General features: G+C 41.3%; 4 protein-coding genes across 4 annotated transcripts in view; 2 read left to right on the forward strand and 2 right to left on the reverse strand.

The window, feature by feature from the left end:
• Positions 1-520: 520 nt before the first annotated feature.
• On the forward strand, positions 521-2,553 carry clec3ba (C-type lectin domain family 3, member Ba). The gene is made up of 3 exons (XM_080471687.1): positions 521-1,134; positions 1,243-1,341; positions 1,705-2,553. Exons 1-3 carry the CDS (start codon positions 1,032-1,034, stop codon positions 2,103-2,105), a joined length of 603 nt encoding a protein of 200 aa, XP_080327813.1. The 5' UTR covers positions 521-1,031; the 3' UTR covers positions 2,106-2,553.
• Positions 2,554-3,077: 524 nt separating this feature from the next.
• cdcp1a (CUB domain containing protein 1a) lies at positions 3,078-11,687 on the reverse strand. Its single transcript, XM_080471189.1, has 9 exons — positions 11,450-11,687; positions 10,563-10,772; positions 9,390-9,752; positions 8,915-9,283; positions 7,239-7,430; positions 6,341-6,715; positions 5,889-6,245; positions 5,424-5,508; positions 3,078-5,267 (listed from the first exon to the last, which is right to left on the reverse strand). Exons 1-9 carry the CDS (start codon positions 11,517-11,519, stop codon positions 4,817-4,819), a joined length of 2,472 nt encoding a protein of 823 aa, XP_080327315.1. The 5' UTR covers positions 11,520-11,687; the 3' UTR covers positions 3,078-4,816.
• Positions 11,688-13,603: 1,916 nt separating this feature from the next.
• Positions 13,604-15,067, reverse strand: tmem158 (transmembrane protein 158). The gene has a single exon (XM_080471970.1). The coding sequence runs from the start codon at positions 14,905-14,907 to the stop codon at positions 14,206-14,208; it is 702 nt and encodes a 233-aa protein (XP_080328096.1). The 5' UTR covers positions 14,908-15,067; the 3' UTR covers positions 13,604-14,205.
• A 12,023-nt stretch (positions 15,068-27,090) lies between these two features.
• lars2 (leucyl-tRNA synthetase 2, mitochondrial) overlaps positions 27,091-27,535 on the forward strand; it is a 33,292-nt gene continuing 32,847 nt past the window's right edge. The window contains exon 1 of the mRNA XM_080472077.1: positions 27,091-27,265. The gene's annotated coding sequence lies outside the window, so the exon portion shown is untranslated. The remainder of the gene's footprint in view (positions 27,266-27,535) is intronic.

A 27,535-nucleotide genomic window follows, 5' to 3' on the forward strand; every position in this document is an offset into this window, starting at 1 on the left:
TTTCATTCCCCTGTAATGTTGAGTACAGTCCCTTCTCAAAATCCTTTAATGAAATCCCAGTAGATATAAGCAGGAATTGTTAAAAGAACAAACTTAAGGACAAAAAACTGACCATTTTTAATCATCTTACAACTATATTACATTAAATTATACTACAACTTATATTTCTTACAGTGATTTGAAATTTACTTACACCCATGTTTAACTGAGCTGCTTTCCTGAAGAAATACTCAATCTCTTTACCTCTGAGGACGGAAAATTATTTTTGAATCAGGTGTATTTGCTCATGTTTACATGCATAGATTTGCATTGCATCTCTACAGTGTGTTACTTAGCTGTGAGTTATTCAGTGAGTGGTATGAGTTCACCAAAACCGGCCAAAAAAGTAAAAATAAAACAAATACAGAAAACATAAACAAAAGTAATTACACAACAGTATTCATTCATTCATTATATAAGCCTGTTCCAAACGTCAGCTGTGCCTCCTCCAGCTCTCTGAGCAGATCCAGATGTGGAGTCTGGGAGGAACCCGGGACATTCAGCCTGTGGCCCCTAGACACGAGACACACAAGTTAAAATCTGCCTTTCGATATGGAGATAACGTCTGTAAAATGTTTGGGAAAATGTTTTGGACGTTACAGTTCTTGATGTTAGATGTGTGTATTTGATTTTTAGGAATTCATTTCTAAATTACCCAAAAGGCAAAAACAGGCGGGTCGCCCCTCCTGTGTGATTTACTGTTAACTTACAAACATGTGGAAGCTCAAGTCATGCTTGTCTGAACCCTGTTTAACACCACAGGCGCCTGCTCACCACCCGTCTCCCTGCAGCCATTTCGAAAGCAACACAAACGGCTGTTAAACATCTGCAAAGCATTTGTTCTCTGAGAGAAGATTTCCTCATTTAGCAGTGTGCTTCCACTCCGACTCTGTAAAACACAACAGTCTGGCCAGGACCCGGAGCTGCGAGTGGATTCAAGCGCTGCTGCACAAAAACAGTTTCTTCACAGCGGATTCGTAGGGCTGACTTTAATGAACATAATGGAAGTTAGAGGCGTGTGGATGGTGCTTTGCTTTCTCCTGCTGACACACTGCTCACTACAGCAGACCTCCAAGAAGAAGAATGGCAGAAAAGGTAGGAACTGATGTGAGCCTGACAATAAACGACATCCAGCGTTTCTCTGAATAGCAACATCAAAACACTGCGTGGGGTCATTTATAACTCTTGTGTTTTTCCAAACAGACTCCGCCATCAATGCTGCTGTTGAGGAACTGAAGAAACAGATTAATGACATTTTTCAGGAGTTGAATTTATTGAAAGAGCAGCAAGCTCTGCAGACAGGTATTTTTTGAAAAACGTGTGAAACATTCTACAATTGTTCTTTTTTTGTTTTTTTAGTAAAGGAATGTGTTGCTCTTAAGAAGTAAGTGTTGGGAGGGCCTCACTTGGGGGTGTCAAGGGGAAAATGTTGTGGTCATGGGGATGTATTTTCACAGAATAATCTTTGTATTTAACTTATTTGCGACGTCATGATGTAAAGAAGTAAGTAAAGGTCTCATTCTACCACTTTGAAAAGCGTTGCTCAAGAGAAAAGTAGCACAGCCCACTAAATTATGTTTGTGTGAGTTCAACCTAATATTTTCAACTTTATGGTGATGTAGAGCTAAAATAAAGAAAAAATAATCTATTAAAATTCCTCTGTAGTTTGCCTGAGAGGCACAAAAATCCCCGGGAAGTGTTTCCTTGCCGACCCGGTGAAGAAGACTTTCCATGCAGCCAGTGATGACTGCATCGCCAAAGGAGGCACCCTGGGCGCCCCTCTCACTGGGGACGAGAACGACCAGCTCTACAGCTACGTGCGCCAGAGCATCGGCCCCGAGGAGCAAATCTGGCTGGGCATCAACGACATGGTGACCGAGGGCCAGTGGGTGGACCAGTCGGGCTCCGGCGTGCGCTTCAAAAACTGGGAGACGGAGATCACCTTGCAGCCTGACGGGGGCCGCAGTAAGAACTGCGCCATCCTCTCCACCACGGCCAACGGAAAGTGGTTTGACGAGAGCTGCAGGGCCGAGAAGGCCTCTGTGTGCGAGTTCAACATAATCTGAAAGATGCTGCTCCGCTTTTACATCTATACGTCACTATAAACACCCGCAGCAGCATTACGCTTGCTGAAAAGAAAGTTTAGAGCGTTTTAGAGCTACTAGTCATGCAATGCATTGAAAAACTAACTATGTGCTGCATCTTTCTTTAGCTCACATTGACAAAAGCTTCCCAGATGTTGGTCCAGAACAGAAAGACTATACAGTGATCTCTGATACAGCATGTTGATGTATAAACTATTTAATCCTACAGCAACTCAAATTCATCACAGTAAAACACTGGACAGCTTTAGTTTGCCACTCTTTTGCATTATCAGCTCGTCAATTCAATAAATCGTCTTCATACTGACAAGCACCAATCATCCTGGATTTTATTTCTAGACCCTAAATGGAAAGTTATGCTGCTTACATGTCATTATATAATGTGAATAAACATGTATGTCATCACACAAGCCTCCTGTTGCCTTCTTGCTCAAGACAGAAAGAGCAATCGTGGCTCCTCAGCAGAAAAACTAGTTATGTGACAGTGTAGAGAGCAAAAAACAGTCAGACTAACAAATGGTGGCTCGTGGTTACTATTTTTCTCTTGTGATCTTCAACTCAAGATCATAACTTATACTATTGGATGATTAAAAACATGACCGGTGCAGTCATGAAACATTCATGATCAGGTTGACCTTCACTCATGGTAAAAATCTATAAAATTGACTATTCCTATAAACTTTGATGGTTAAAGCTCTTAAATGATTTAAAACAGTGGCACTTTTCAAGGCTTGGGACAGGCTTCCACTGGGACCACCAAAAATGAAGAAGTTGGCACGCTTTCACTAAGATTTCTCCAAATTGCACAAACATAATATTGGAAATGTATTATTTGTGTCACTATCACACGTTTTTAAAAACTGAATTTTTTAAAAGTATGACCGAAAATTATTTTTAAGATATTTTGTACCAAAAACTGTAAGAATTACAACAACTGATATTTAAAAAAGAATGTAACCAACCAAAGGTTCTTTTTTATTTCAACTGGATGCAAACAGCCACTAACAATGTCTTATAATGTGAAAAGAGGGTCAGATATTCACCCAAGAGTATTTTCTTGGCATGCGACAAACCTCATGTGGGTCAAAGTCTGTGGGCACTGATTTAAAGTCTTAAAACAGCAAAAACAGACATGACATCTTGTTTCAAGGGTACAAGACATTTATACAAACAGTCTGATGAAAAGGATGTTGGGAGGAAACCAGCAACAGTAAAGAAAAGAAGATGAATTGTCCTTTCATGAAACTAGAAAAACAAGTTTCTTTCATTAAAAAAATAAACATTTCCAGCAAACTCCCCCACTAAAAACATGTCATGAACTCCCCCCACTTGCTGATTACAATCACTTATTGTGTCTCCACCCACCTATAGTTGCTTCATCAGAAAAAAAAAAAAAAAAAAGTCCCAGTTTCTGCTCACATTATGTTAGTCACCCCAAGGAAGGAAACGTCAGAACAAAATGCTTGGATGTCTCCATGTGTGGTTTCGTAGTGTGTCCTCTTCTCAGTCCTTCAATCACTGTGACTCGAAAGCGAATATAGACACACTTCACAAATCTAAAATACTTTTCTGCTATACAGGAAGACTTAACTGTGTCTTCACGGGAAGGTCTGAGCTTGTTGGAAGACTGAAATTTGTTTCCCTCTACTGCTCACCGTCTGAACTACAAGTGAAAATCATGGCTCTGCCAGGCAGCGGGGTGTCCTTGGACCAGAGAGACGTCTGAACATGCAAGGTTTGGGGGAGAAAATGTACCCTGGATTACAATATAACTCTCATTCAGTCATTCAAACAATGATCACTGTCAGTTCACAGAATGCAGCTCCGTCTGTTCAAACACCTCCCCCATAGACATTTCATTGTAATTCAGAAGAGGCAGTCAATCAGGCCTTACTGTCAAATAGTAAAATCAAGTCTTTGAGCAGTGATTCTCATTGATTGCAGCAGACGGAAAAAAAATAAATAAAAAATAGACTAAAGAAGCATGAATTTGATTTTTTTTACATTAGCACATCGGTCTTATATTCTATAAAGTCCAAACTGAAATATTCTCCTCTTTAATAAAAAAAATATATATTCAAGACAGACAACCAACACCTTGAACAGCATTCGCAGGAGTGTACTAACCTCTATGGTGTATTGATAAAAAACAGGAAGACTTTCTTTCCTCCACACCAAACTACACACTGGTTTAATGACGCGAACAAAATGCAGCCGCAAAAGCTGTGTTTTCCCTTTATTACCGATGGAACACCAGGAATGAGAAACTCACCCTGTAAATAATACAAAGGCGTTTCCATCGACTTTCTCATCAATTTGTCTAAAAGTACAAATAAAGGCATTTCCAATGAAAGTGGTCTTTACCTAAAAATATCTTTCGAGATGCTACAACTGCTGTGAAAGTGAATGATGGAACGCTGCTTTCCAAACAAAAGTGCCTTCATTTTTATAGAAGACACGGTAACAGCTAAAAAGCAGGTTTGAAAAGGGTCCGAGTTTGTTTTTTTTGTTTTTTTTATTGCCTCACTTTTGGCGAAAAAGCTCCACGAGAGAGAGAGAAAAAAAAGACCTCTGGCTCGGCTGAACTGCAGGCAATCACACAGACGCCTGGGAATGAATATCCCAAAGTTCAAGTAGGTCAAATGAATATCAGAAAGCTGAATCCAATCTTCTGCTCAGTTCCCTCCCTCTGGCTCCATCCGTGCACCGAGATTTGAAGAATCTCCCTCTTGGGTTTGCTTCCGTTGTTGGTAAAGCTCATTGTCAACGAGGGATTGCCCGTGGCTCGGAGGCCTGTTGGGAAGAGGAGGGCCCGGTTGAGAAGACGGTCTAATCGGCCGGGGATCGTCCACCTCTGTGTCGTCAGCGCCGGCGTTTTTAGACACCAATGGCTTCTGTGAGTCCGAGTGTCCCGGGAAGGGCCGGTATGTGTCAAAGTCTCCGTAGACGCCAATCTCTGCACCTTTCTTCAGCAGGTGTGTGTAGACCAGGGAGTCTTCGATGGAGGCGTACACATGGTACTCGCTTTCATCATCTGACTTCGGGTGTCCGTTCGCTCCCGGGAGAAAGCTGGTGCCGTTTGGATTGTAGACATCCACTTGATGATCGAGCTTTTTCTTCTTCTTCCTGTTTGGGGGGGGGGGGGGGGGGGGCATGAAAGTTTAAAAGATTAAGTGAAATGTTTGTCATCTGAGGCAGACATGAAATTCACTGGGAATATCTAAAAGACACGAGTCAAAAAAGAATGAATGAAGGATTGAATAAGACACAAAACTCACTCACCTCACCACCACACAGACCACCACCAACACGATGACAAATATGGCCAGCAGGGCCGCCACCACGCTCAGGATGGCGAGGAGATGGTCTGAAGAAGAAACATAAATACCACTTTAATGTGAAACGCCTAAATGAACAGATGTTTGAATGAATAACTGATATTATAAATGCTTTAAGTCCCACATGAAAAGATCAGACGTCTTAAACTGTGACGTTAATGGAGTTTGTTGAACAACCACTACATAGTCTGAGAGGCTTGAATGAACCCTAAAGTACAGCTGTTTATTATTGTTTTTAGGAAGGGAAGGTATCATAACATATGTTTGGTAGGTATTTGAAACCAACTGTGACACAACAGCGAAAAAACAGTGAAAGTCTAAGTGGAATCTTATCCCATTACATCTATCATTACATAAAAACGATGTCAAGAAAACATCACAAAACTGCAGTAAGTGTAAATTCGCTTACTCTGGGCCTTCTGCAGGGTGATCTTGGTGATCACGCTGAAGTCGCCTCTTTCAGGCATACAGTTGGACATGTTGAGGTAGAAGCTCTCGGGGACGGTGATCTCCGGCTCGGCCTCTTCGTCCTCCCTGCGGCTGTAATCCTCCTCAGGACTGCCGACTCTCTGCACCCTGATGTTGGTGTGGCGGTTGCTGCACTTGGGCTGGCTGAGGTTGGGAAACATGAGATGAGCCTCCATCTTTGGGGGAACGGAGACGATCCAGGAGACGGTGGAGTAAAACGCCATTCCGACCGGCCAACCGGGAGTAGCTAAAAGGACCGGGGTGTCTTTCACTGGAGATACAGTGAATATGTACCTTTCTGAAGAGAAGTACACCATGAAAATGCTTATTATTATTGAGAAACATATGCATTTATCTTTTTATTTGTTTGACTGAGGTGGAGCTGCGTGTTACCTGGTATCTCCTTTTCAAAACTGGCATTCAGCACATATTTGAAATATGTTCTCTGCATTCTGCCCCGCATGTTGGACAGCCACGTCACGGACACATTGGTGTGGATTTGGATTTTCCGTATGACTCCCCGAGGGCAAAAATGTCCGATGGTGCCTCCGCCTTCCTCGGCCACTTTGAAGAGGATGCTGTCATTGCATACTTGTCCGGGTAGCGACTGTTTGAGGGGCCCGGTGGGAGAGGTGAGCTGAACGGTGCCGTGCTGAGCAGGACGGAGGGTCCAGGTTACGCTACTCAGAGGGGCGGGCAGGCAGGAGGGCAGCAGGGGCACCAACAGAGGGACTGGAGTCTTGGGGCAGTCTTTTAGGTCACTACAACCTGACAACAAAATAGACAAGAAGACATTTTTTATTAATTTTTTTTAAAGAGCCAAAGCAATAACACGGAATTGTACTGGGAGTAAAAGACTACTTTAGTGAGCAGGTATTAATTCATTCTAATTCATTGTAAGATACACCACCATGCAAATGTTACATGCATGTTTCTCTTTGCTCATGCAGTGCCAACAGGAAACATCTGACTGGTTTCAGATTTACTCTACAACAGAGAACAATAATCCCAATAACAGCACCAATGTCATTCACACTTGGCTCATACAGATTAATTGGGAGTTTTGGAGGTGACGGCATGTACCCAGTGACCTCTGATCAACATCATTAAGTTGGTTCTCCTCTCATTCATTTTGCATTGCGTTATGTGATAATTAAACTGTAAACATCAATTTTTCTATTTTGTAACATCCAGTCAGTCTTGCTCGAGACTTGTGGACGGTGTTGTCCATGTCGGTATGGATCAGTGTGCTGTACACTGTGGAGTGTTAAAACGGAGAGGAGAGATTCACCAATGACTCCTGTGGCCGTTACGTTCACGTCATCGGGCAGGCAGTCTTGGAAAGTCAGCTCGCTGGTCGAGGTAACTGTGATCTTCTCCTTCAAAACAGAGTTCATTTTCATCTCACAGTCTGAGGCCGGTCTCACTTTATCGATGTGGAGGGAAAGACCTCCCAGTTTGCTGAGATCCACTTTGCACTTCACTGCAAGAGAGAGAACACAAGAAATCAGTTTCCTCGGTTTGTCCTTTGGTTTCAAACGCACATGCGATTTCAACTGTGTGCTTTGCCACCCGACTGATATAAATGACTGATGATGTGCTGCTGCCATGAGTCAGAGGTGAGGAAATCTCAGAGCTCCCCGCCACCCGAGGGCTCGGATACCGGCTGCAGCCCACGCTCCTCTTCACGGTTACTCATAACGTCAAAAAACCATGAATCTTTTACTATACTCCCGACTTGTGAAACCCCATGCTTTGTGATCGGAATTGAAAAAAAAAAAAAAAAAAAAAAAAAAACCCAACAAAAAACTGCTTCAGAAACATGCCTGTCACAACATGTAACAGTGGCATCACTCTTTATCAACAACGCTTTTTAAACAAGCCCATCAGACCGGAAATATCGGACGTGTTAACAGTCTGAAATTCTCAACTTTTCTTATTATAATGGAATGTGATGCATATTTGTATTTTCTTCTTTTTTTTCATAAAAAGTTGGTTTTACTAACTTATAAATATTTTTCAGGGAAAAATATACATTTTAAACAGAGAGTTAATTTACTTTTTTTTTTTTTTTTGAAATATGGGACTTAAATAAACAAGACAGTTGTGAAACAGAAGAAGCACAAATGTTTATGTTGTTACGTGGATGGATGAGCTTTTGTTTAGCATTACTAATGCTATGATGACTTAAAGTCCAACTTTCACTTTCTTTTCATATAATTTTAGGTATTCATCTTCTCCACGGGGAACAAAGTTGACATAAAGTTTCTAAAAAACAAACAAACTCAAATTGAGTTAATGACTTGTAACTCTGTGTGTCTCAGTGAAAATCCCTGGGATTGTAGAGCTTGTTGGCAGGAATAAGCTGCCACCCATTAAATCTGAAAACAAAACAAATGAAGATAGAGCGAAAGAGTCAAAACAAAAAAACAGACATTAAATGCCAAAATAATTTCTAAATTTGAGAAGTCTGGTATGAGAGTGTCTGGTAATCTCACAGCATCTCCTTCACATCACACGCGAACCTTAAGTGCTTTTGTCACTTATTTCAACACTCAAATACTGTTAAGAGTTATAAAATCTATTTGTGATATATTTCTGTGTTAAAACATCCAATCTGGTGCAATAATCTAATATTTTGAGAAACAGTATTCATCATTTTTATGACGTATAAGTTAAGATGATAATGAATAAAAAAAACATTTGAAACAATATTCTAATTTTGCAGCTTGAATACTTTCAGTCAGTTAAACCAGATTAAGAAGTCTTATTGAATTTCACGGTTATGTTGTTGTATGAATTCATAATAGAAATATATATATATTTTTCCTTCATCTAGGTTACTATCATAAATATGAATTAAAAAAGTCCCATGAATTTTCTGACAAATGTTTAAAAGAATAAGCAGTCAGAAGGCCGTTATTATGACAAACGCTGTGATGCAGCCGAACCCAACAATGTACAAACCTGTCGAAGTTGTACTTGACGCAGACACCTTGATGTTGAGAGACAGTCCGGGGGAACCGGAGCGTCTTCTGTCCATCTCACAGTTCCTCAGCGTCAGAGAAAAGTCCCCCTGACTCTGGGTCGGCTGGACATCGGTCAAGCCCAGGACCAGCGCCCCCCTCCCTTTGCTGTGGTACTCTACAGCCGTTTCCTTCTTCAAACACTGAGGCTGCGTGAGATTCAGGAAGTGAACAGCCGTCCTGTGCTTCTGTGGCACCTGAAAGTACCACTCCATCACATCGTCGTCAGGAAAAGTGTCCGGATAGTTTGGCGAGAGCAGCTCTGAGGACGAGGTCCCTTTTGGTAAAGTTAGAGAAACTCTGGCCAGAGCTGAGAGAGAGAGAAAAAGTTAATGAGAATATGAATCAGAAAGACACGAGAGAGAGAAGCTGTTCTTTCACGCAGGAAAAAAAAGAAAGAAAAGAAACGAACTTACATTTGATTTCTTCTCCTACAGACACATCAAACTGGCTACTTTGCAGCTTCTGTCTTGCTGGGATTTCCAGAGTGAATCTCCCCTGATTCAGTATCTGAGCACTAGTGATGGAGCCCGTTCTGCAGTATTTCCCCACAGCCACGTTCCCTGTAGTCTGAAAGACCTGGAGGGTGTACGTGTGGCTGTCTGGACATCTCTCGGATGGATTAATCTGTCTCAGCCCTGCCTTGTTAAAATCTATCTTAAATGCTTTTGGTGCTGAAGCCTTCAGATTCCAGATAAATCTGCGGGTGAAGTCCAACAAAGGGAGGGAGCCGGAGTCGGCCGGGACGATGTGGTCACTGCACGACTTCACAGTGCACTCTGGGGGAAAAAAAGAAGAAAACAAAAGAGTGTTGAGGAAAATTTCATGTTAACAACAGCAATATGGACATTCTTAAGAAAATTGGTAACATAGAGCACTTTGTCTGTCCCTTAAAGAGACCATGAGAAATTAGGAACCAGCTGAAAAGTAGTGGAAATGAGCCATCTAATACCACTACTTTATTTTTTGTCAGTGTATATAGTTTATGCTTGTGGCATTTTTCAACCCATTTTCATTATGTTATAGCAGAGCCAACAATCCTTTCATTGCAGAAACTCATTGTATGGAAAAGGCAAAGCTTGACATGGACATGTAGAAACTTGTCCGCTGAAGTCAACGGTAAGAAGAGTGAAGAATATTACAAGAAATGAAGATGCAATGCAAAACACTAGATTTTTTTAACATGTGACTCCTTATTAAGACATGTTCTTTTTTTTTTTGTAAAACTGTGTTGAAGTTGTAGTTTTCAACAGCTGAAATATTTTATGTGAACCCAACTTGTAGAACTTACTCCTGCATGGGAACTTGCACCCATTTCTCCTCCAAAGACACAACTTACTAGAGTTTCTACCATTATATTGAAAATACCATGGCACATAAAAAAAGCTACCATTCTTCATGGGTGAAAGTCAAACAAAAGAAAAGGTACGAAGAACTATTTTTGTTGTGTTTCCATGTTTTAGGGAGAAAATACTGTAAATAGGACAGGATCACTTCTCGTCCCTCATCTGGACTGTGGACTTATATTCAGACCATTGGTTGTAGACCTTGAGCACGAAAAAGGTTCAAATGCTAAATTCTCCTCTTACCGATATTTTGCACAACTTCAACGGTAAATACATCCTGAGGTCTTGTGCAGTCAAACGTCAGTGAGACTGGAGTGTTGTCCTTTAATGACAGAGACACACTACATCTCCGCGAGCGTCCCGATCCTGTGCACACCTGGCATCCTTTGCCTTGACTGTTGCTGATGGTGAGGACAGTGCCACGGTCAGGGGAAATGGTGAACTCAGGCACTCCTGGAAAAGAAAAGAAGCATAGTCACAGTCATATTATGGCATTAAGACAAAAGATTAACACGCTCAGTCATTATCAAATCATCATTTGGAACAAGACTAAACAGAATACATAGACATCAGACACTTTGTGGTGGTATTAACAGCTGAAAAAAAAAAAAAAAAACTTATTGTGACTAACTGTGTTGAGAGATGAGTTTAACAGCTTGGCTTTACTCCTTCTCTGACTAAGCAGACCTCCACTGAACAAACAGGGAGACATGTTCCCGCACAACAGCACCTTAATGTTCTGGTTCACTCACTTGATTGTTATCCTAGGTAACCTGGTTTACACTGCCATATTTCTCCGGCTATAAATAAGTGAACAAAACAGACACAACCTGCCATCATCTGCCACATGACACATCACACTACCTGGCAGCGTTTTTCTTGAACCAGCAGGACAAAAACACTCACTTACAAAGGCAACAGAATCTCAACACTGTCCCTCACTGACCTCGCTTCACAGGTACATTCACACACAAGCAGGAAATAGTTCAGATAAATACATTGAATTGTCATAATAGTCCCCCTTTAATCTGAATTTCAATCCTTGCCAGTATAGAATTGGAGTTCCACCATCTCTTCCAACATTTCTCGGTGAATCTTCACCGCTGGTTAATAATTAAACTCTTACTCACCTGAAACCGTGGACAAGCTGAGTATAAGAAGAAAAATCTGGAGGGAGACTTTTCCTGTCGGCGAGGACATGCTGTCTTGTATTGTAGGGTACAAACTTCAATCTTGGGACGAATCAGTGCAAATATTGCATGTCTTCCGTCTCAGGAATTGGGACCCCTGTGCGCCACATTTTTCTCCTCTCCTACGTGAAGATCGGCTTGTAGGTGTTGAGTCACAACTCGTCCACTTCCTAATGTGAGAGTGTGTCAACAGGGCGTGTTTAACCTAGGTAAAACAAAGGCGTGGCCAGGACAACCATTTTAGTAGGGACAGTGTGCGTCCGTGCGCCTTTTTACGCACGGACACTGCGAGGCTCCTGCCAGTCAGTTTGAAAAAGGAGCTCCACATATCGCACGCAAAGTTCATATAAATGTATGTATCCATTTAGTTTTCAAAGAAATGGCAAATTATGTGTTAAGTGAGAGGATTTATATCAAAAAAAGAAACCACCGTCTGATCACTGTCATTAAGTATATTTGGATAAACACATCTAAAAAGTGGTATATACTTAATCATGAGTGTAAATCTAATTGACAAATACTTATATCACACTCAATGCACCCACGACTTATAAACTAAAAATGTTAATGTTTTTAATTGTGGCAATTGTTACCCCTGATTACAAAATATGACAAATATTTGATCTTATGACACAATATAAATATCCCAAGATACTTTATGATGTGTTTCATTACTTATCAATTAAGAATAAAAATTATACATCTTATGCATATTTTCAGTTATACGTAATAAATGGAACTTACAGGGAAGATTCACAGTTTGAAATGAACTTTTTCATTGTATTCTAGGACCAGTGTTACCTAAATTATCTCAGTTCATTAAGGGAAAAATGCCATTTTTGGTCCTGTAACTGTACCAAAGTGAGTGGCAAAGCTTTAAAAAGTCTTGAAATCTTGATTGGGTTATTAGAAGTAACTATAGTTAGAAATGTATTAATTTATTGATTCTTGAAAATACCTTTTATAAGAGAATTTATATTTTTGTTGCAAGAATAAAAAATAAACATTTCAACCTAAAGGTTTGCAGGGCAGTTGTTGGGTACAGTACATATCAAAATTGAAACAAGTCATCATGGTCAGTCGGTGCTGATTTTTCACAGAATCACCCTTTGTTATCTATAATCACAAACTCTTGAGCCAGAACATGCTGATATTTTATGAAACTTCAGTTTTGACAAAATTCATAAAAGTGTATCTCCGTGATTCAAACCGTCAAATTGACCCGTGTATTTTTCAACCCATAGTTTTGAGGGGATTATGCTCTCTCTCTCTCTCTCTCTGTGATAGATTTATGTTAGATTTTCACTTACCTCCACATCATAATGTTTTATATGGTTTAAAAAGAAGCAAAAATATTAGCAGTTGACATAAAAGTCTTAACCTAATACTAAAAGTTCAGTTATTCACCAGGATGGTGAGTAAAATGATTTGACATACTGTTGCAACTGCAAATTAACATTCTCCAACATGCTTTTTGACCATAGTTCCATTTAAAAGCAAAGCTTGGTTTTGTTTAAAGGTTTTCACAAAGTGGTCCGTCAGCTCCGGGTACAAAACAAGCTGAAGAAGTCTCTCCTTCCTCTAGTCTACATGCTGCATTACTAACACTATTGCAAAAGCAATAAGAAATAGGATGGAGTAGGAGCCTATGTTGTAAACCTCTCTTTAGCTTATTCAGTGAAGGAAACAATAGCTTGTCTCGTACTTCTTTCTGTAGATAGACCTCAGGTTATATTTGTGTTTGCATAAAGTTGTGTCAACTGAACTGCTGATGTATTCAGGACGACCCAGACCAATGTCTGTTTTCTGTGTATTTCCATCCATCCATCCAAACATCCATCCATCCATCCATCCTGACTATCCTCCAGTCCCAAAGCTTTCCCACCTGTGCACAAATAATTAAACAAACTGATTTGAGGCTCTTCCGCATCAGTCAAATTTACCTACCACTAGTTACAGGGGTTTGTCTCAAAAACTAGTTGGGAATATGTTGTACTTTGTTTGATGAATACATGTGACTTTCAGTCATCAGTAGTCTAAAGTGAACCCATTTAGACCACAAAGAACAGGTCAGACAGACTCTGATAGGCTACAGTCTAGTCCGTTTTATTTTCATTTAAACCGTCAAAACATGATTACAAATCAACACATATATTGAGCTTGACAATAGAAATCTAACAATATAAGTATTGAAATTCGCTCAATGTCAGTCAAAAACAACATCTATTGTTCAGAAATAATTGGAAAAAACTATTACATGTACCTGTGCATGGGCATGACTATATGTTATATATGTGACGGCACACTGTAAAGTTCAGCTGTCAGTGCAAAAGTCCTACACATGAGATAAGGCAAGAGACTTTCTAGAAAGATTAAAAACTATACAAACACTGTTTAAAGAGAAAGGTTTGCACAGTCTACGCTTACTAATAGGAAGGCCTACAAGGGTGTACAAAACACATTGGTGTTGGTCCCAGATTATAGATTACTATTGGCTAGTATAATAATAATAATCCTTCATACTTTACCTTGGTTGTCCTAAAGAAGAGGAGGTCTAAGGGTCAAAAAACATCCAAAACTAAGTCATTTCATCAAAAAGTTTCCCCAAACCTCCACAATCATTCATGAGAACAGTTGAATGGCTACAATTATAGTATAGGCAGCACAGGCTATAATTATTAGGTTGATTATTTCAGTTATCTCGGTCTCCTCTGCTCCATCCCGTTGGGCAGAAATCCTGCAATGATCGGTACCGGCCATATGAGAGCAGCAACACTCCACACAATGATGACCAAAGTCATGAAACAAGCCACAAGTGTCGACTCGATGGGCTTTCTGTTCAGCCTCCAACTTTTGTCCCCCTTCAACTCGTCCAGGCTGAAATCCACGCAGCAGAACGTGACCTGGTCCCCGGCCTGCTGGCCCCGGGACCTGCCCTGACCGAACCTCCGGTAACGGGACATCCCGCAGCCCACGCACAGCCGCAGCTCCTGCTGACCCCCGGTCACCCCGAGGTGCTCGATGACCACCGGGGAGATCGCCCTGTTGAAGGACGTGGAGAAGAAAGCCCTGCCGTGGTTGTTGGTGGTGTAGATGAGCACGTCGCACTGGAACCCGAAGCTGCTGTCCCAGCGCGCGACCAGCGAGGTGGGCTGCAGCCGCTCCACGCTCACGTTGCACTGGGACGCGCTCTGCAGCGAGGACGCGTCGGCCGACGCTTCGCTCTCCTCCACCGACCTCTTGGAGAAGCGCACGTCCACCTCAAGGTTCGCCAGGAACCTGTTTGAGGAGTTGATGGGCGGCAGGAGCAGGTCCTCATCGCTCCAGCCCGGGCACGGCGGGAGAAGTGCGGCCACCGCGGTCAGAGCCAGCAGCAGGGCGGGAGAGTTGTTCAGCATGGCACAGGGCGCGTCTCTCCAGCTCGCATGGTGCTCACACGACGCGCAGACGACGGACAGAGATGCTCAAATGCTTGAGTGATGCCAGTCGCTGGTGATTTGAAAAACGCAGCCGTGGAAGAAGATTCTCTAACGTCCACAGCATCCTCCCTTCTTCCCTCCCTCTGGATTTCTTCCAAGCCCAGCCGTGGCGGCTCGGGGGGGGGGGGGGGGGGGGGGGGAGAAGCGGGCTGAGCAGCTCCGCGGTGGCGCACAGATCCGAGCGTCACTCCTCTCTGTCAGGCTGCTCAGGTGTGAGCGCCGAGCTCCAAAACACAGAGGAGTGGTGAGCTGCTGGGAGCTCCAGTGCGCAGGGACAGAACGAGCGTCCTCCCGACATGCACATGCTCATTAAACTTTCTCAGTGCCTTGGAAAAATACTCAGATTTATCTTGAATCTGAGGTGCGAATCAACAATTACCCCAATTTCCAACCTGCTTATCACAGCGGAGAAGGTGTCCTCGGTTTGTTTCATCAAAGTCAGCTGAGGAAAGAAAAGCAGTGTCACAGCAAATACCCCTCCGAGTTCTGAAAGTTGATAAAAAAAAAGATAGAAAATACTTTTGTAGGTCTTTGCCTATTGGTGTTTTCAGTCTTATATTACATTTTCACTCGGGAAGGAAATGCTGGTCTGTCCAGGCACTTAGGCATAACTGTGAAATTAATCCTCAAAATTGTGGGCATATTTTTCAGTATTTCTGTCACCAGCATATCACAGGAAAGCAGGAATGTAATATTCACACCTGACAATGAAACAAAGGCATATAATATAGATTAGAATCACACATCATGAATATCGTGGAATAATAAAATATTCCTAATAGGAGGAATATAGTTTGTAAGATATTCTTACAACACACACACACACACACACACACACACACACACACACACACACACACACACACACACACACACACACACACACACACACACACACACACACACACACACACACACACACAATTCACAACTCGTCCTCAGACGGTGGGTAAAGTAATGGAACACTCTAGACTAGTTGTCAGTCCTTCACGGTGAAAAAGAGAGACAGCCAATCACACATACTCACATTCAAGCCTTCAGGCCATTTAGATTCATTTGTTAGTTCCAGAGACATGTTTTTTGGACTGGGAGGAACAACCTGGAAGACCATGCTCAGGGAGAACATGCAAACTACGCACAGGAAGGCTCCCAAACCCAACCCAGATTCCTGCCAGGGACCGTCTCGCAAATCGGGCCGCATCACAACTACAACACTGGCAGGAACCTTTAGACTTTAGATATGAAAGTAAGATTATAAGTTTTGATCACTGTCGGACGACAAATAAAAAAGATTTTTAGTGGGAAAAGTACTGCAGCACGTCCAGACAAATCACTCTGCTGTTTCATTTTAACAACTGACATCATAAGATAATCCGTACCACATGCAGGAAAGATTCACTTTTGATCAGTGAAATCAAGCTCAGGCCAGGCCAGGGCAACCCTCGATACTGAATCTCTGCCCCTTCTTCTGAGAGCTTTTAGATCTAGATTGTAGATTATTCAATGCTTTGTTTCAAAGCATCATTTAATCCCGGTGACAAGGCAAGGCCAACTCTCCCACAATTAATCATCACATCACTCTAAACACTTTCTTAGGCTGCCACAGAACCCGTAAGCTTGCATGTGTAGTGAAAAATGTAGCAGTAAGCTCGAGAAAATATTAGTTTAGTGAAGTCAAGTCATTTGAAAGTGTTTCCCTCTGTTCAGTGTCAAAGCCTGCCGATGGAACATAGAGTGGTGTCACCCTCCCTCTGAGCAGTCTTTGCACCAAAACAAGGACTCATATCATACAAAATCATCCCACGTAAACCATAATTCAAACATCTGCCAGTTATCACTCTGTCGTAATAACCGATCCGCCTTATACAAGACTAGTTACTATAGTTACCTGGAGTGCTGTAGGTGAAAAGGAAAGGCAGTATTGTGTCACTTTTTTTTAATCAAATTTGAAATTTTGTTAAGTCTTTGTGATTTAGATGTGATTTAGATGTGATTAGGGCAAATCAAAATTCTATATGATCTGAAGACCAAGGATATACGGTATCTTCCACTTTCAACATGCTTTTAATTGTCTCCAACAACACATTCACCACAATATATTTTAATGTGACATTCACTAGCAAGTCTGTTATTCAACCAAAAACTGGTTCAAACAAAACGACTTGAGTGTGACACTGTATGTATCTTGGTAATTCTGCAACGTTCACTCTCAATGTGTGAGAGTTGCTTGTATTTCTGGTCTGCTGGTAAAGTAGCAGTAGTGAGAGGGAAAGAGTTGGAGAGGTTAAAAACACTATTTAAGCAGTGAATTCACTATCATGAATGTGACGTGAAGCAATGGAATGTGATAAATACATGGATGGTGCCTCTAACTCAGCTCTAGTCAGAGTCATAGATTCTCATCCTGCCTCAGTTTTATGATTTTTCACTTACTACACACATCTTTTCTTCATATATGTGTGATATTTTCCGTTTGTGTGTTATCCTGTGTGAATGAATGCGGTGGGCGCTGCTGGTGCTGACCCTGTGTTTCAGTATTTTGCTGTGACTGGTATTTTGTGATGATTGTGTTTGTCATAGCCTGTATTATGAGGACTCCCCCCCTCAAAAAAAATAAAATGCACTGTGAAAGATGACATTTCTTTGAATTTGTACTCTCCCTCAGACAAAGAAGGACTCAAAGGGAAAAGAACATTTGACTGAAGCTTAAATAATGAATTTAGTTTCAGTTGTTTCAAAAGTGTTTAGTTTTATCTCTTATTTGTGGCTCCTGTTGTTGCAAAGGTAAACCCACCCACCGTAATCCCCTGACTTGTTTGTTCATCTGCTCTGTGCTTTGTGAGCTTTCTGTATGTTGGTGCTTGTTTCTCTCATTGTGCACTCAGGGGAAGCCACACACGTCGATAAACATGTGCCTCGGCGGCGATGCAGCAGCAGGGGTTTGCGTCTCACCTGGCTGCTGAGTCTGATAGTGAGGACACAATCAACCTCCTCCCCCTCTCCTGGCCTGCCCCCCTCTTTGTGTTTTGGATCCAGCACTTTTATCACAAACAGCAAATCTGATTCCACTTAGCCGGAGACACAGCTGTGCTTACTCTCAATTTCCTAGAGTTTTAATAACTGTTTAAATATTAGGAGTACCGGTGGAACACCTGGTCAGTTTTTTGCCCGGAGGGTTTAGAGCTGCGGTCACCATGAAGAGGCTTTGGCTTCAATCTCACTGAGCCCTGAGTTTAAAAAAAAAGAAGACAAAAACCAACATGTGCATCCAACTCAGCTTTATAAAGCCAGTACAGACTGTTTATCATTAAAATATTCACATTTTCATGGCAAAATATTTCAATTATGTAATTTACTGGGCAGCACGATGTAGTTGTAGGCCGCACTTTTTAAAGTTTGACTTTACACCATATAAAAAACGTGTGTGTGTGAGTGTGTGTGCGGGTGCGTGTGCGTGTGCGAGTGCGTGTGCGTGTGCGTGTGCGTGTGTGTTCTGCCCAGGGTGTACCCTGCCTTTGCCCTCAGTCATCTGGGATCGGCTTCCATGCCCCTTGACCCAAAGTTGGACGAAGCTTTGTTGAGGGTAGATGAAACAAAAGTGGACTACCCTTGTTGAAACTACATTTATCATCTTAGAGCCAATGTTTACTTTCATTTGTTATAATTCTTTCATTGTACAAACCCTGAATTGGATAAAACTGTATAGAATACAGATACATTTATTGTCAAATATGAGCTTTCTTGTGATCATTGCATGTGGTTTTGCATTTATACTGTAAATATCACAGATGTTTACTGGTTCCACAGCCTCAACATGCTTTACATGATCAGTCTTCGTTAATACACTCACACATAGACGGAGACGGCTGCCATGCAAGGTGCTCACACACTATTAGGAGAAACCCGGGGTTCAATGCCTTGCCGAAGGACCCATCAACACACGATGAGATGGGGAATAGACCCACCAACCTTGGGGTTGGAAGAGGACCAACCGTGCCAAAGCTGCTCTTCATAGCCAAGCCCGTTTGTTTTTTCTTCTTTTTTGTCTGCCACTTTTCACACAAAAATTCTTCTAAATCTCACACAAGATACTGTGTGATGATACAGTTCAATGCAAGAGCATCAAAGCTACAAGGAATCTAATTAACACCTCGCTGACTTGTTTCAAAATAAAACGTGGATGCTGTTGACTTCACAAGGTGCAGAGCTGTTATTATCATTTCTTTTGTTCTTCTCTCGGTCTTCCTGACGGTCAGAGTTATGAGAAATCATTCTGGTTTGTCAATCACTTAATGGTTCAAAGTATCCTGTCTTTGGTAACTGCTTCTTAAAGGGTGATACAGCATTGACTGAATAATTAATTATGCTTCTTATCTGTATACTGTACTCTTCCTAACAACGTATTTATAATGCATCAGAAAAGATAATAAGCTATTGACAGAACTGGGTCATTGACCAGAAGTGAAATCCAGATGAATTATTCTGTTTCATCTTGGCAGACAGGGAAACATGAATGCCACTTGTAATAATCGCTTTTTTTTTTCTTTTTCCTGTGCTCTTTAAATGGCGTAATTTGCTCTACAGGCCTGCCTCTGTGTATTTGATGTGAGGGCCAGCGTAAGTGAAGGATGCTCTGGCCTCAATTTGCACCTGAATGCCCTCGTGCCCTTGTCTTTGTTTAATTATGGCAGTGCGTTCAGCTCAACCCCTTTTTTTTCTTTAAAACAATCATGTAGTTGTTTATTTCTCTTTCTGTTCACTTTGACATCTCTCTGGTGCTTGCAAACACTCCCACACATTTCCAAATGCTGGCCCCTCTGCATCAGATACTCTCCAGACAAAGTGCTGGTGAGCAGAGCAAGGAAATGTAAATGACTTTCTTGTTCATTAATTATGCTATAAAAATGTAAATTGCTTTGGTGACAAAAAAATGCAAATGGGCTGGGATAAAAGTGTATGAAAGATTTATTGTCTCCAAATGTGGCTTTTTATTCAGGAAACTAAAAGAAAGGACCTGCAGCGTCTCCTGGCTGGCCTTCATCAGCCCTGCGCTCGATCACACTCTGTTAGTCTGACTGGCTTAATTAGAAGTTGGGGAAATGTGTGGTAAATGTTGGTAAAATGTGTTCTTGCAGTCGGAGGGTTCGTCTCTTGTTTTATATCTGAGTCTGTTGTATCCTCTATCTGTCTCCAGCAGTCTTGTCATACCACCAATCACTGCCAGGACTTATCACCACGGCAACAAAACACCACAGAAGCAGGGAAGTGGCGGGGCATTGTGGAAATACACATTTTGTCTTGCTGGTATACTAACGACGTCGTCTTTATTACAGTCGTCATGTGTGTTGTTACTGCCGAAGATCCGAACGGACGGAGACATTCATCACATGATTGTGTTCAAAAACAATCCGGGGCAGCAGATCGGTCAGAAGCAACACACGTGTGGAAAAAAACAAAATCAGGTCTTTGTAATTTGATACCAGCTTCATTGACAGGAGGTGGTTGAACAAAAGATTTGCCGCTTTGCATTGTGGGATCTGCAGTAATTGGCATTTTTGGAGTTTGGCACAAATGAGCAAAAACCTGTATGTGTGTTTCTTTAACCCTCTAAAGATTCGTGACTGACAACGTTTGTATTTTGTTAAATTTTAATTTAAACAATATTTTCCCATCTGCTGAGATAAAATCTCTTTTCTTGAGGAAGAACTGGTCAACTGGTACATATACAGCAAGATCATAATAAAAAGCTCTATTATGTTCTTCTATTCTCTTGTATGAATAGATATATAATATTGAGATTTCCTTACACTAATGAATTATGAGTCCGTTTTGGACCAAAATGATCGTTTGGCGTTGCTGGCTGTTGATGATGCTGCCCACCTCGTTTGAAATGGATGAATCTATTTCACAACATATTAAAACTAAAGAATAAATAAATACCAATGTGATTTAGGCTGTTTCCTCAGTTTTAGGCGGTACTCTTCTTCTTCAGCGTTGCGCTGCATTTCTTAATTATACTTATTAAAGCACTCTTATGTGAGCCGCGTTTTACACCACATGACTGGTGAGTTCAATTAAATACGAGACGATTCCAGGTAATTGAACTCATTGGAGGAAGCTGGTGTGAGTGGAAATTTCGACAGTGAGTACAAATCCAGACGGTTGCAGATGTTTACGACATGTTAATTGCTTTTAACAAACGAACACAAGTCCAAATCTGGCATGATAACGTCAAGCATGTCAAATAGGTGTGAAAAAGAAAAAGAATCTAATAAGGATGTTTTAGCTCTTTTGGGGTGGAACAAAACTCTTTTCTGAACCCAAAGAAATGATCTTACTTGCATCTAATGCCAAAATAGGTCTTACACTGTGAATTATTTAGTCATGAGCTTCGCTACCCAGCAGTTATTTGCTGCTCAACATGTGATGCGGTCTTAATTTTATTATTTGCTTTTAAATGACAGCAATTACAATGCACATGCACACAGGAAGAAATATAATTTCAACCCCAGGACACAAGACGAGGATTTAGAAACGCTCTGGACCCGTTTCTTAATCAGATTTTCACCCTGGGCAGACTTGGAGCTGGTATGAGAGCAAGTATAACTCTACAGAGAGATGTGGATTAGAGGATGTGAGGACTCCTGCACTAATTACGCGCATTAATTGCTAAGTGGCTGTGCTAAAATCAGGCGAAGTGAACGGGGAGACATAACAAATGTGTATTTAGTAGAACAGCTTGTCTGTTCTCATCCAGCAGTGTAAAGAAATGAGGGCAGGACAGATCACTATAGACAGAGATGCTGCCAGGGAGCTCCCAGCAGACTGTTGGAGAACTTGTTCCAGCTGCAGACTTCCTGTTCTCCTTTGTACCATCTTTGTTTCTATCTAAGGCCGTAGTCTTTCCATGAGTACAGATAAGTAAAGGACACATGGGACTGTCAATGTGAAACAAGCCCCGGAAATAACATCACACTTATCAGGCTCCCTGGACCTCGGTCAGCAGCACCTATCAGCCGTCTCCTCTTCAGTCTAGGAGCTGAGATGGTGTGAGATTGCTTCTCTGTGGCACCATAGGCCCGCTTCTCATTGATGTGGATTGTGAATCACACACCCGTCCAGGAAAGGTCGCCTTGGACAGGTAAAGACAAGTCAGCCTCCAACTCCCCTCATCTGCTTTCTAGCTAAGACATTGCTGCTCCGGCAGCTCTGTGTAGTCGTTTGTCATCTGGTTCTCTGCTGGTGAAAGGCAATCGTCCTCCGAAACGGGGAGAGGGGATGATTACCATGGGTTGTTTGTCATTGTGAAAACAAGGAGGCAGAAGTGGGGACAAAAAAAAAAAAGAGGATGATTGGTTGCTTTCTAAAGTGATTTGTTTGAAAAACAACTCAGGGACTGCTCATTCCTGAGATGGCATTATAAAAGTACAACTTTAATCCAACCAGAAATAACTCATTAAAAAGACTTTGCTCTTAAATTGAGAACGGGTGCCATGAAGTTTTTTTTTTTTTTTTTTTCAAAAACATTAATTTGAGAAAAGTATAAAGAAGTGGCGCGCTGAGACAAAACTGGCATCGAGAAAGAGGACAAGACTTTCACAGAACTGATTCCATGTTTGATATCAGTGGGCTGCTTCTCCACAGATTTCCTGCAATAAACCAGCTTTGTTCCCTCAGAAAGTCCCCGAGGACACCAGGCCTCCATCTGCTCCTGTTATATCATACCTATCAATTTAACTGAAGTGTCACATTGTTGGCGGGCAACAATTTTCAAAAACATATTGAGCTGGAGCTGCCAATTTTCAACAAGTGCACTGCTTGCAAGACTTAAAGGCAGTTGGACGTTCATAAGACTGCCACTTAAAGCCTTAATCAGATCAGAAAATAAAACAATAGTTTGTTTTGGGATAACTGACATTTTCATTCGGTTTTGCTCATAAACATCCCATTTAAAAAGAAATAAAAAGGACCAGCCTCATCTCAAGAGCTTTGAATGGACTCAAACCAGTTAAACAGCAGTTTTATAAGACTGTCACCCACTTCACCCTCTGGACCATATTATCATTAGTTTACCTATAGGACGTCCAGTAGCTGGACCCAGTGCTATAGAAAGCAAACAAGCTCTGCTGCTCCTCAGCACTGTCAACTCATGCACTACGGTTTTCATATTTTGGTTAATGGCACATCTGCACCAAATGCATGATATCAACTAGCCCATAACTCTTTAACATAACATTTACATGCTCACAAGTTGCCACTATGGGGTCCCAGAGCAAGGCCCCCGACCCCCAGCAGGCCTGCACAAAACATTACAATGGTAACCATGTCAATCTTTTGTAGTGAGGTTCCATGCCAACCCTTCATTCAAACAGTTTCCATGTATTCCAGTTGATCAGATTGTTTCAAATTCAAAATGAGCTGAACTATGTTGTTCCCACCTCATCGGCAATAAGGTGGATTTTACTCATCTCTAAAAGTAAGGCTCAGACAGAAGTCATAAAAGCATATTTTTGTGCAGTCAGCATCACATTTATGCCAAGAGCACCCTCAAAAGGCTGTCTGTGATTTCAATGTTTAGTAGTAAAAAACGTCTTAATTCTTCAGTTACTGTGTAATTTATTCATCTGCCTTTTGTTAGTTAATTCTGTCTCTTACTGAAAAGGCTTTGAACAGTTTTTCATCTTCCCCTGCCGGCATTAATATCAGTTTGGACGTGTCCTCACATCGCTCTCTTCAGGATCTAGTTTCTCGATGCAGACGGTGATCTATCAATCAGAATCCTGAGCAAAACGGGAACAACGCTTATTTGTCCGGTGCTAAAACGCCACAATAATATATTGACAGTCAAATTCATGACATAAAAGTCCACCTCATGATTTTTAAGGACTCAATAAAATCACCAAAAGCTTGATTCAAAGTGAAGAATGCTTCTTAGTTTGTAACTTCATGTATGCCCATTGTGATACTGAACACAGAAAGAAAGCCAATGTCGTTCATCCTGCGTCATCGAACAAAGTCTAATCAGAACAAATCAGCATGTTCTGACCTCTGTGGTTCCTACTATTATGAGCTTTTGTGTTTTGGTCATCAGATGAGTCAGTCATATTCAGCTTCCTCTCCACCGCTTCAGATCTGGTCCAGTTCAAACAATATCGACTCTCAACAGGGAAGCACTTCAACAGGCCTGACCCAGAAAATGTGACCTTCAAGCTGAGCTTCTACGGGCCACCTTTCCTCTACATCAGATGGTCAAACACATTTTGATCAAACTTGCCATGTAAGAACACAATAATTCTGAATGTGTTTTAGAAAAAAAAAAAAAAGTATTAAAGTGTGGGTTTTAAAGTGAAATGATAAAATCTGCCCAGAAAATGTGATTTGGTGACAAATTGATTATCAGATTCGTTCATTGGGGAGCCTTCCTTCGGGAGACGGGGAGAGACACAGCGTCTCCACTGTGTCAGAAACCCCTTTCCCCCTCATGCCTCCTCTGCAGCCACATCCTGTGGTGCCCTGGGCGGAGGCACCCGTTTAACGCTGACATACGACGGCAGGACGGAGCAACGCCCCAGGGGTTATCTGACTTTATCTCCTGCTGATGATGTCGCACCTTGCTTTTCTCTCAATGACTTGGACTTCTTTCCTTCTTCACTGCTTCAGTGTGCATGTCAGATCTAAGGTGAGAACCACAGGGGAGAGCTCTTTAGAAAAAAAAAAAGAAAGAAAAAAAAAAAAGGAAAAGACTGGTGAGACCCTGCCGCCCCCTCCTCCTCCTCCTCCCCCTCCCCCTCCTCCTCCTCCTCAGTGCCTCTGCTCTGTGATGAAGCTGAGAGTGAATTGAGGTGCTATACCACTCAGCAATCGCTTTATGCTGAAAACTGGCATCAAAGCAATGGCGCTGCTCTCAGAAATCACATATAATGAAAGCACCTCCTGAGGATGTGGCTCTTGAAGCGCTGCTGACAGTGAATCTGTGTCACAGAATGATTTCCGCGGAGTGTTAATGGCAACCCTCCCTGTGTGGACATGATTATTTAATGATTTGAGCTGATTACTTTGGTTTGAGTCAATTTTGACCCCAGAAGATTAAAAACACACTTCCAACAAACAAACAAGTAGGTTAGAGAAGACGGCTCAACTTTTTGGTCCTAAATTAAAGATCAAATAAGATCTTGACAAGATATCACACGTCCTTCACAAAGGCGGCTTCATTTTGCGCTTGATGAAATTTTAAGAAATGCTTTAGAGATCAATAAACATCCATTAATAAGGAAGCATCACATTTCCACAGTATAACAAATGCCTCCTGCTGAATAGGGCTTCATGACTCATCTGTTCAACCATCAAGCTTATTTTTCAAACCTCGAATTCAAATCTTTTTATGAAAACTATTATAGCCATGTAAAGACTTATGCGAAAGGCTCTCCACCTTCCTCGAAGACATTAGAGGCCATTTGATGTCTGTTTGTGGTCAGTGTATTTTCTTTCTGTTGTCATTCCTTTGCTCATTTGTACACACACTTACACACCACTGACAATTGCAGCCATACAATGAAGAGTGTTGTCTCGCACAAGGCGGCCGTTCTTACCTATTCTATTTCTGACGAATGCCGTGTTCTTTGGTCGTTTGCTTGCGTATGGTTTTTTGTGAAGATTCAAATTTACTCATAAACATTGTTTTGAACTTTCTTGTGACAATTTTATGTTTCCTTGTTATGAATGATATTAGAGCAACTCGTCCACAAAACTGCAACCCTGAGTGGACAACTCATCCATGGAGGAGATTTCAGAATTCTTTTTTAGAAAATAAATCCTGTACAATGTACTTTTACACATTATCATTTTTAATTGATATTTTATATATTTTACATATATCTAGTATATGTGACATATATTTTGTATAGTATCTTATGGCTTTGTTTCTCTTTAGAATTGCTATACTTATGCTTATCACACCTACACTGGCCTAGTCACGCCTCAGATCTGTCCTTAACCCTTAAAACTGCTTCATATTGAAATATTAATTTCCTTTTTGTGTGAAATATACTTGATAATCCTTCCAAACTTGTCAAGTATACTCTCAATTCATACAAATTATTTTCGCAGAACAAGTCAGCTGTGAACCACATGGGTGTCTTCTTGATTATTATTGGTCAGGGTTATTGGATTAACCGTGTTAACAATTGAAAAATAGTAGGATATGTAGAAGACTGGGAGGGTAGAGGTATTAATTTAATGCAGTTTAACAGAACACAGGATACCAACTAAAGTAAGCTCCTTATAGCATAATATATTACTAACTTGCTTCAAATGAAACCACAACTGACACCATGGTGAGGTAGACTTTGAGTTTTCTTTGAACAACTCAAAGTGTAACGACAGCAGGACGAGATGAAAAACACAAGACTCTTCGCTCAAGGTTGCAACATTACAATTATTAAACTAAACCAACTAACTAGCTAAACAACAAAAACACAACACAACACAATCACTAACGACACTACAAGAATAACATAAGCCACAATAACGGCATTTAAAGTCCCAACCACCCAGCCTCCCATGGTGCATTGTCCTGGCAATCTTTGCTGTTCTGTGTTTTAGCAACTGTGTCATTTTTCTGGTCATTTTTCTGTCTCTGTATTATTTATTTTGGTGATATCTTTGCTTGTCACTTTGTGATATTTTTTTGGCCAGTGTCTGTTAGATCTATTCACTGATACTTGTACTAATTTCCCTTTTCATTTGTATTGTTAAATGTGTGCAAATTCAGCAGCTATCATTTTTCTGTCTCTGAAGGAGAGGCTCGGTCAAGAGAAAAACAAATTAGGCTGTCATGAAAAAAAATTACAAGAAATGAGGATTTGATTATACGGTTGCTATGGCAACGGACCGCCATTCTTCACTGAAATGTGCAGTGAAGCAGGGAATCTGGCATTTATGTCACCATAGTGAACACAAATTGTATAATAGAACATTATTTATTTATTTAGAGAGACGTCCAAGAGAGGCGGCGAACAAGCATGTTGAAAAGGGTGACAATATGACTCAATCCAATAAAACCTTGCCTCTCCTCTTCAAATGTGTGTCTGTGTTGACGTGACTGTGTTAATAAAGATTATTGAAATCCAAGATGGCGGCGCCCTTCGTGAGATCGTGATGTGGAAAGACGGGTCATTCACAACGTTTATTAACGCGCTGTGGGATATTCTTGACATGGGTTATTGGTTTGATCTCTTCGTGACATTAACTCGGAAAGAAAAGAGCGAAAGGTCAAACTGTAAGTACCGTCAGAAAGACGTTATTCCCGCTCACGTCCTCCAGCTGACATGTAAACTGACTGAACCAGTCAGTCAGGAAGAAGCTTCAACAAAGTCTGCTGTCTCCTGCAGACTCAAAAAGTCATCTATCAGTGTTTTGTTGGCTTGTATAACACTAGCCTCTGCTCTGTCTCTGTTGGTAAACTATGACAACTCTGTTAAAACAAATGAAAAGAAGATATTGAACGTACTTGTACAGAATGACTTGTGTAATGGTCCAGGGGATGTGT

This window comes from Lipophrys pholis (genome assembly GCF_963383615.2).
Source record: "Lipophrys pholis genome assembly, chromosome: 9".
Lineage (NCBI taxonomy): Eukaryota > Metazoa > Chordata > Actinopteri > Blenniiformes > Blenniidae > Lipophrys > Lipophrys pholis.

Excerpts from the sequence above, each read along its gene's own strand:
- clec3ba (XM_080471687.1), top strand. The coding sequence starts at position 1,032 with ATGAACATAATGGAAGTTAGAGGCGTGTGGATGGTGCTTTGCTTTCTC. Across the intron at positions 1,135-1,242 it reads GAAGAAGAATGGCAGAAAAG|ACTCCGCCATCAATGCTGCT; the intron begins GTAGGAACTGAT and ends TTTTCCAAACAG. Across the intron at positions 1,342-1,704 it reads GCAGCAAGCTCTGCAGACAG|TTTGCCTGAGAGGCACAAAA; the intron begins GTATTTTTTGAA and ends ATTCCTCTGTAG.
- cdcp1a (XM_080471189.1), bottom strand. The coding sequence starts at position 11,519 with ATGTCCTCGCCGACAGGAAAAGTCTCCCTCCAGATTTTTCTTCTTATA. Across the intron at positions 6,716-7,238 it reads AACGGCCACAGGAGTCATTG|GTTGTAGTGACCTAAAAGAC; the intron begins GTGAATCTCTCC and ends TTTTGTTGTCAG. Across the intron at positions 5,268-5,423 it reads GTGGTCTGTGTGGTGGTGAG|GAAGAAGAAGAAAAAGCTCG; the intron begins GTGAGTGAGTTT and ends CCCCCCAAACAG.
- tmem158 (XM_080471970.1), bottom strand. The coding sequence starts at position 14,907 with ATGCTGAACAACTCTCCCGCCCTGCTGCTGGCTCTGACCGCGGTGGCC.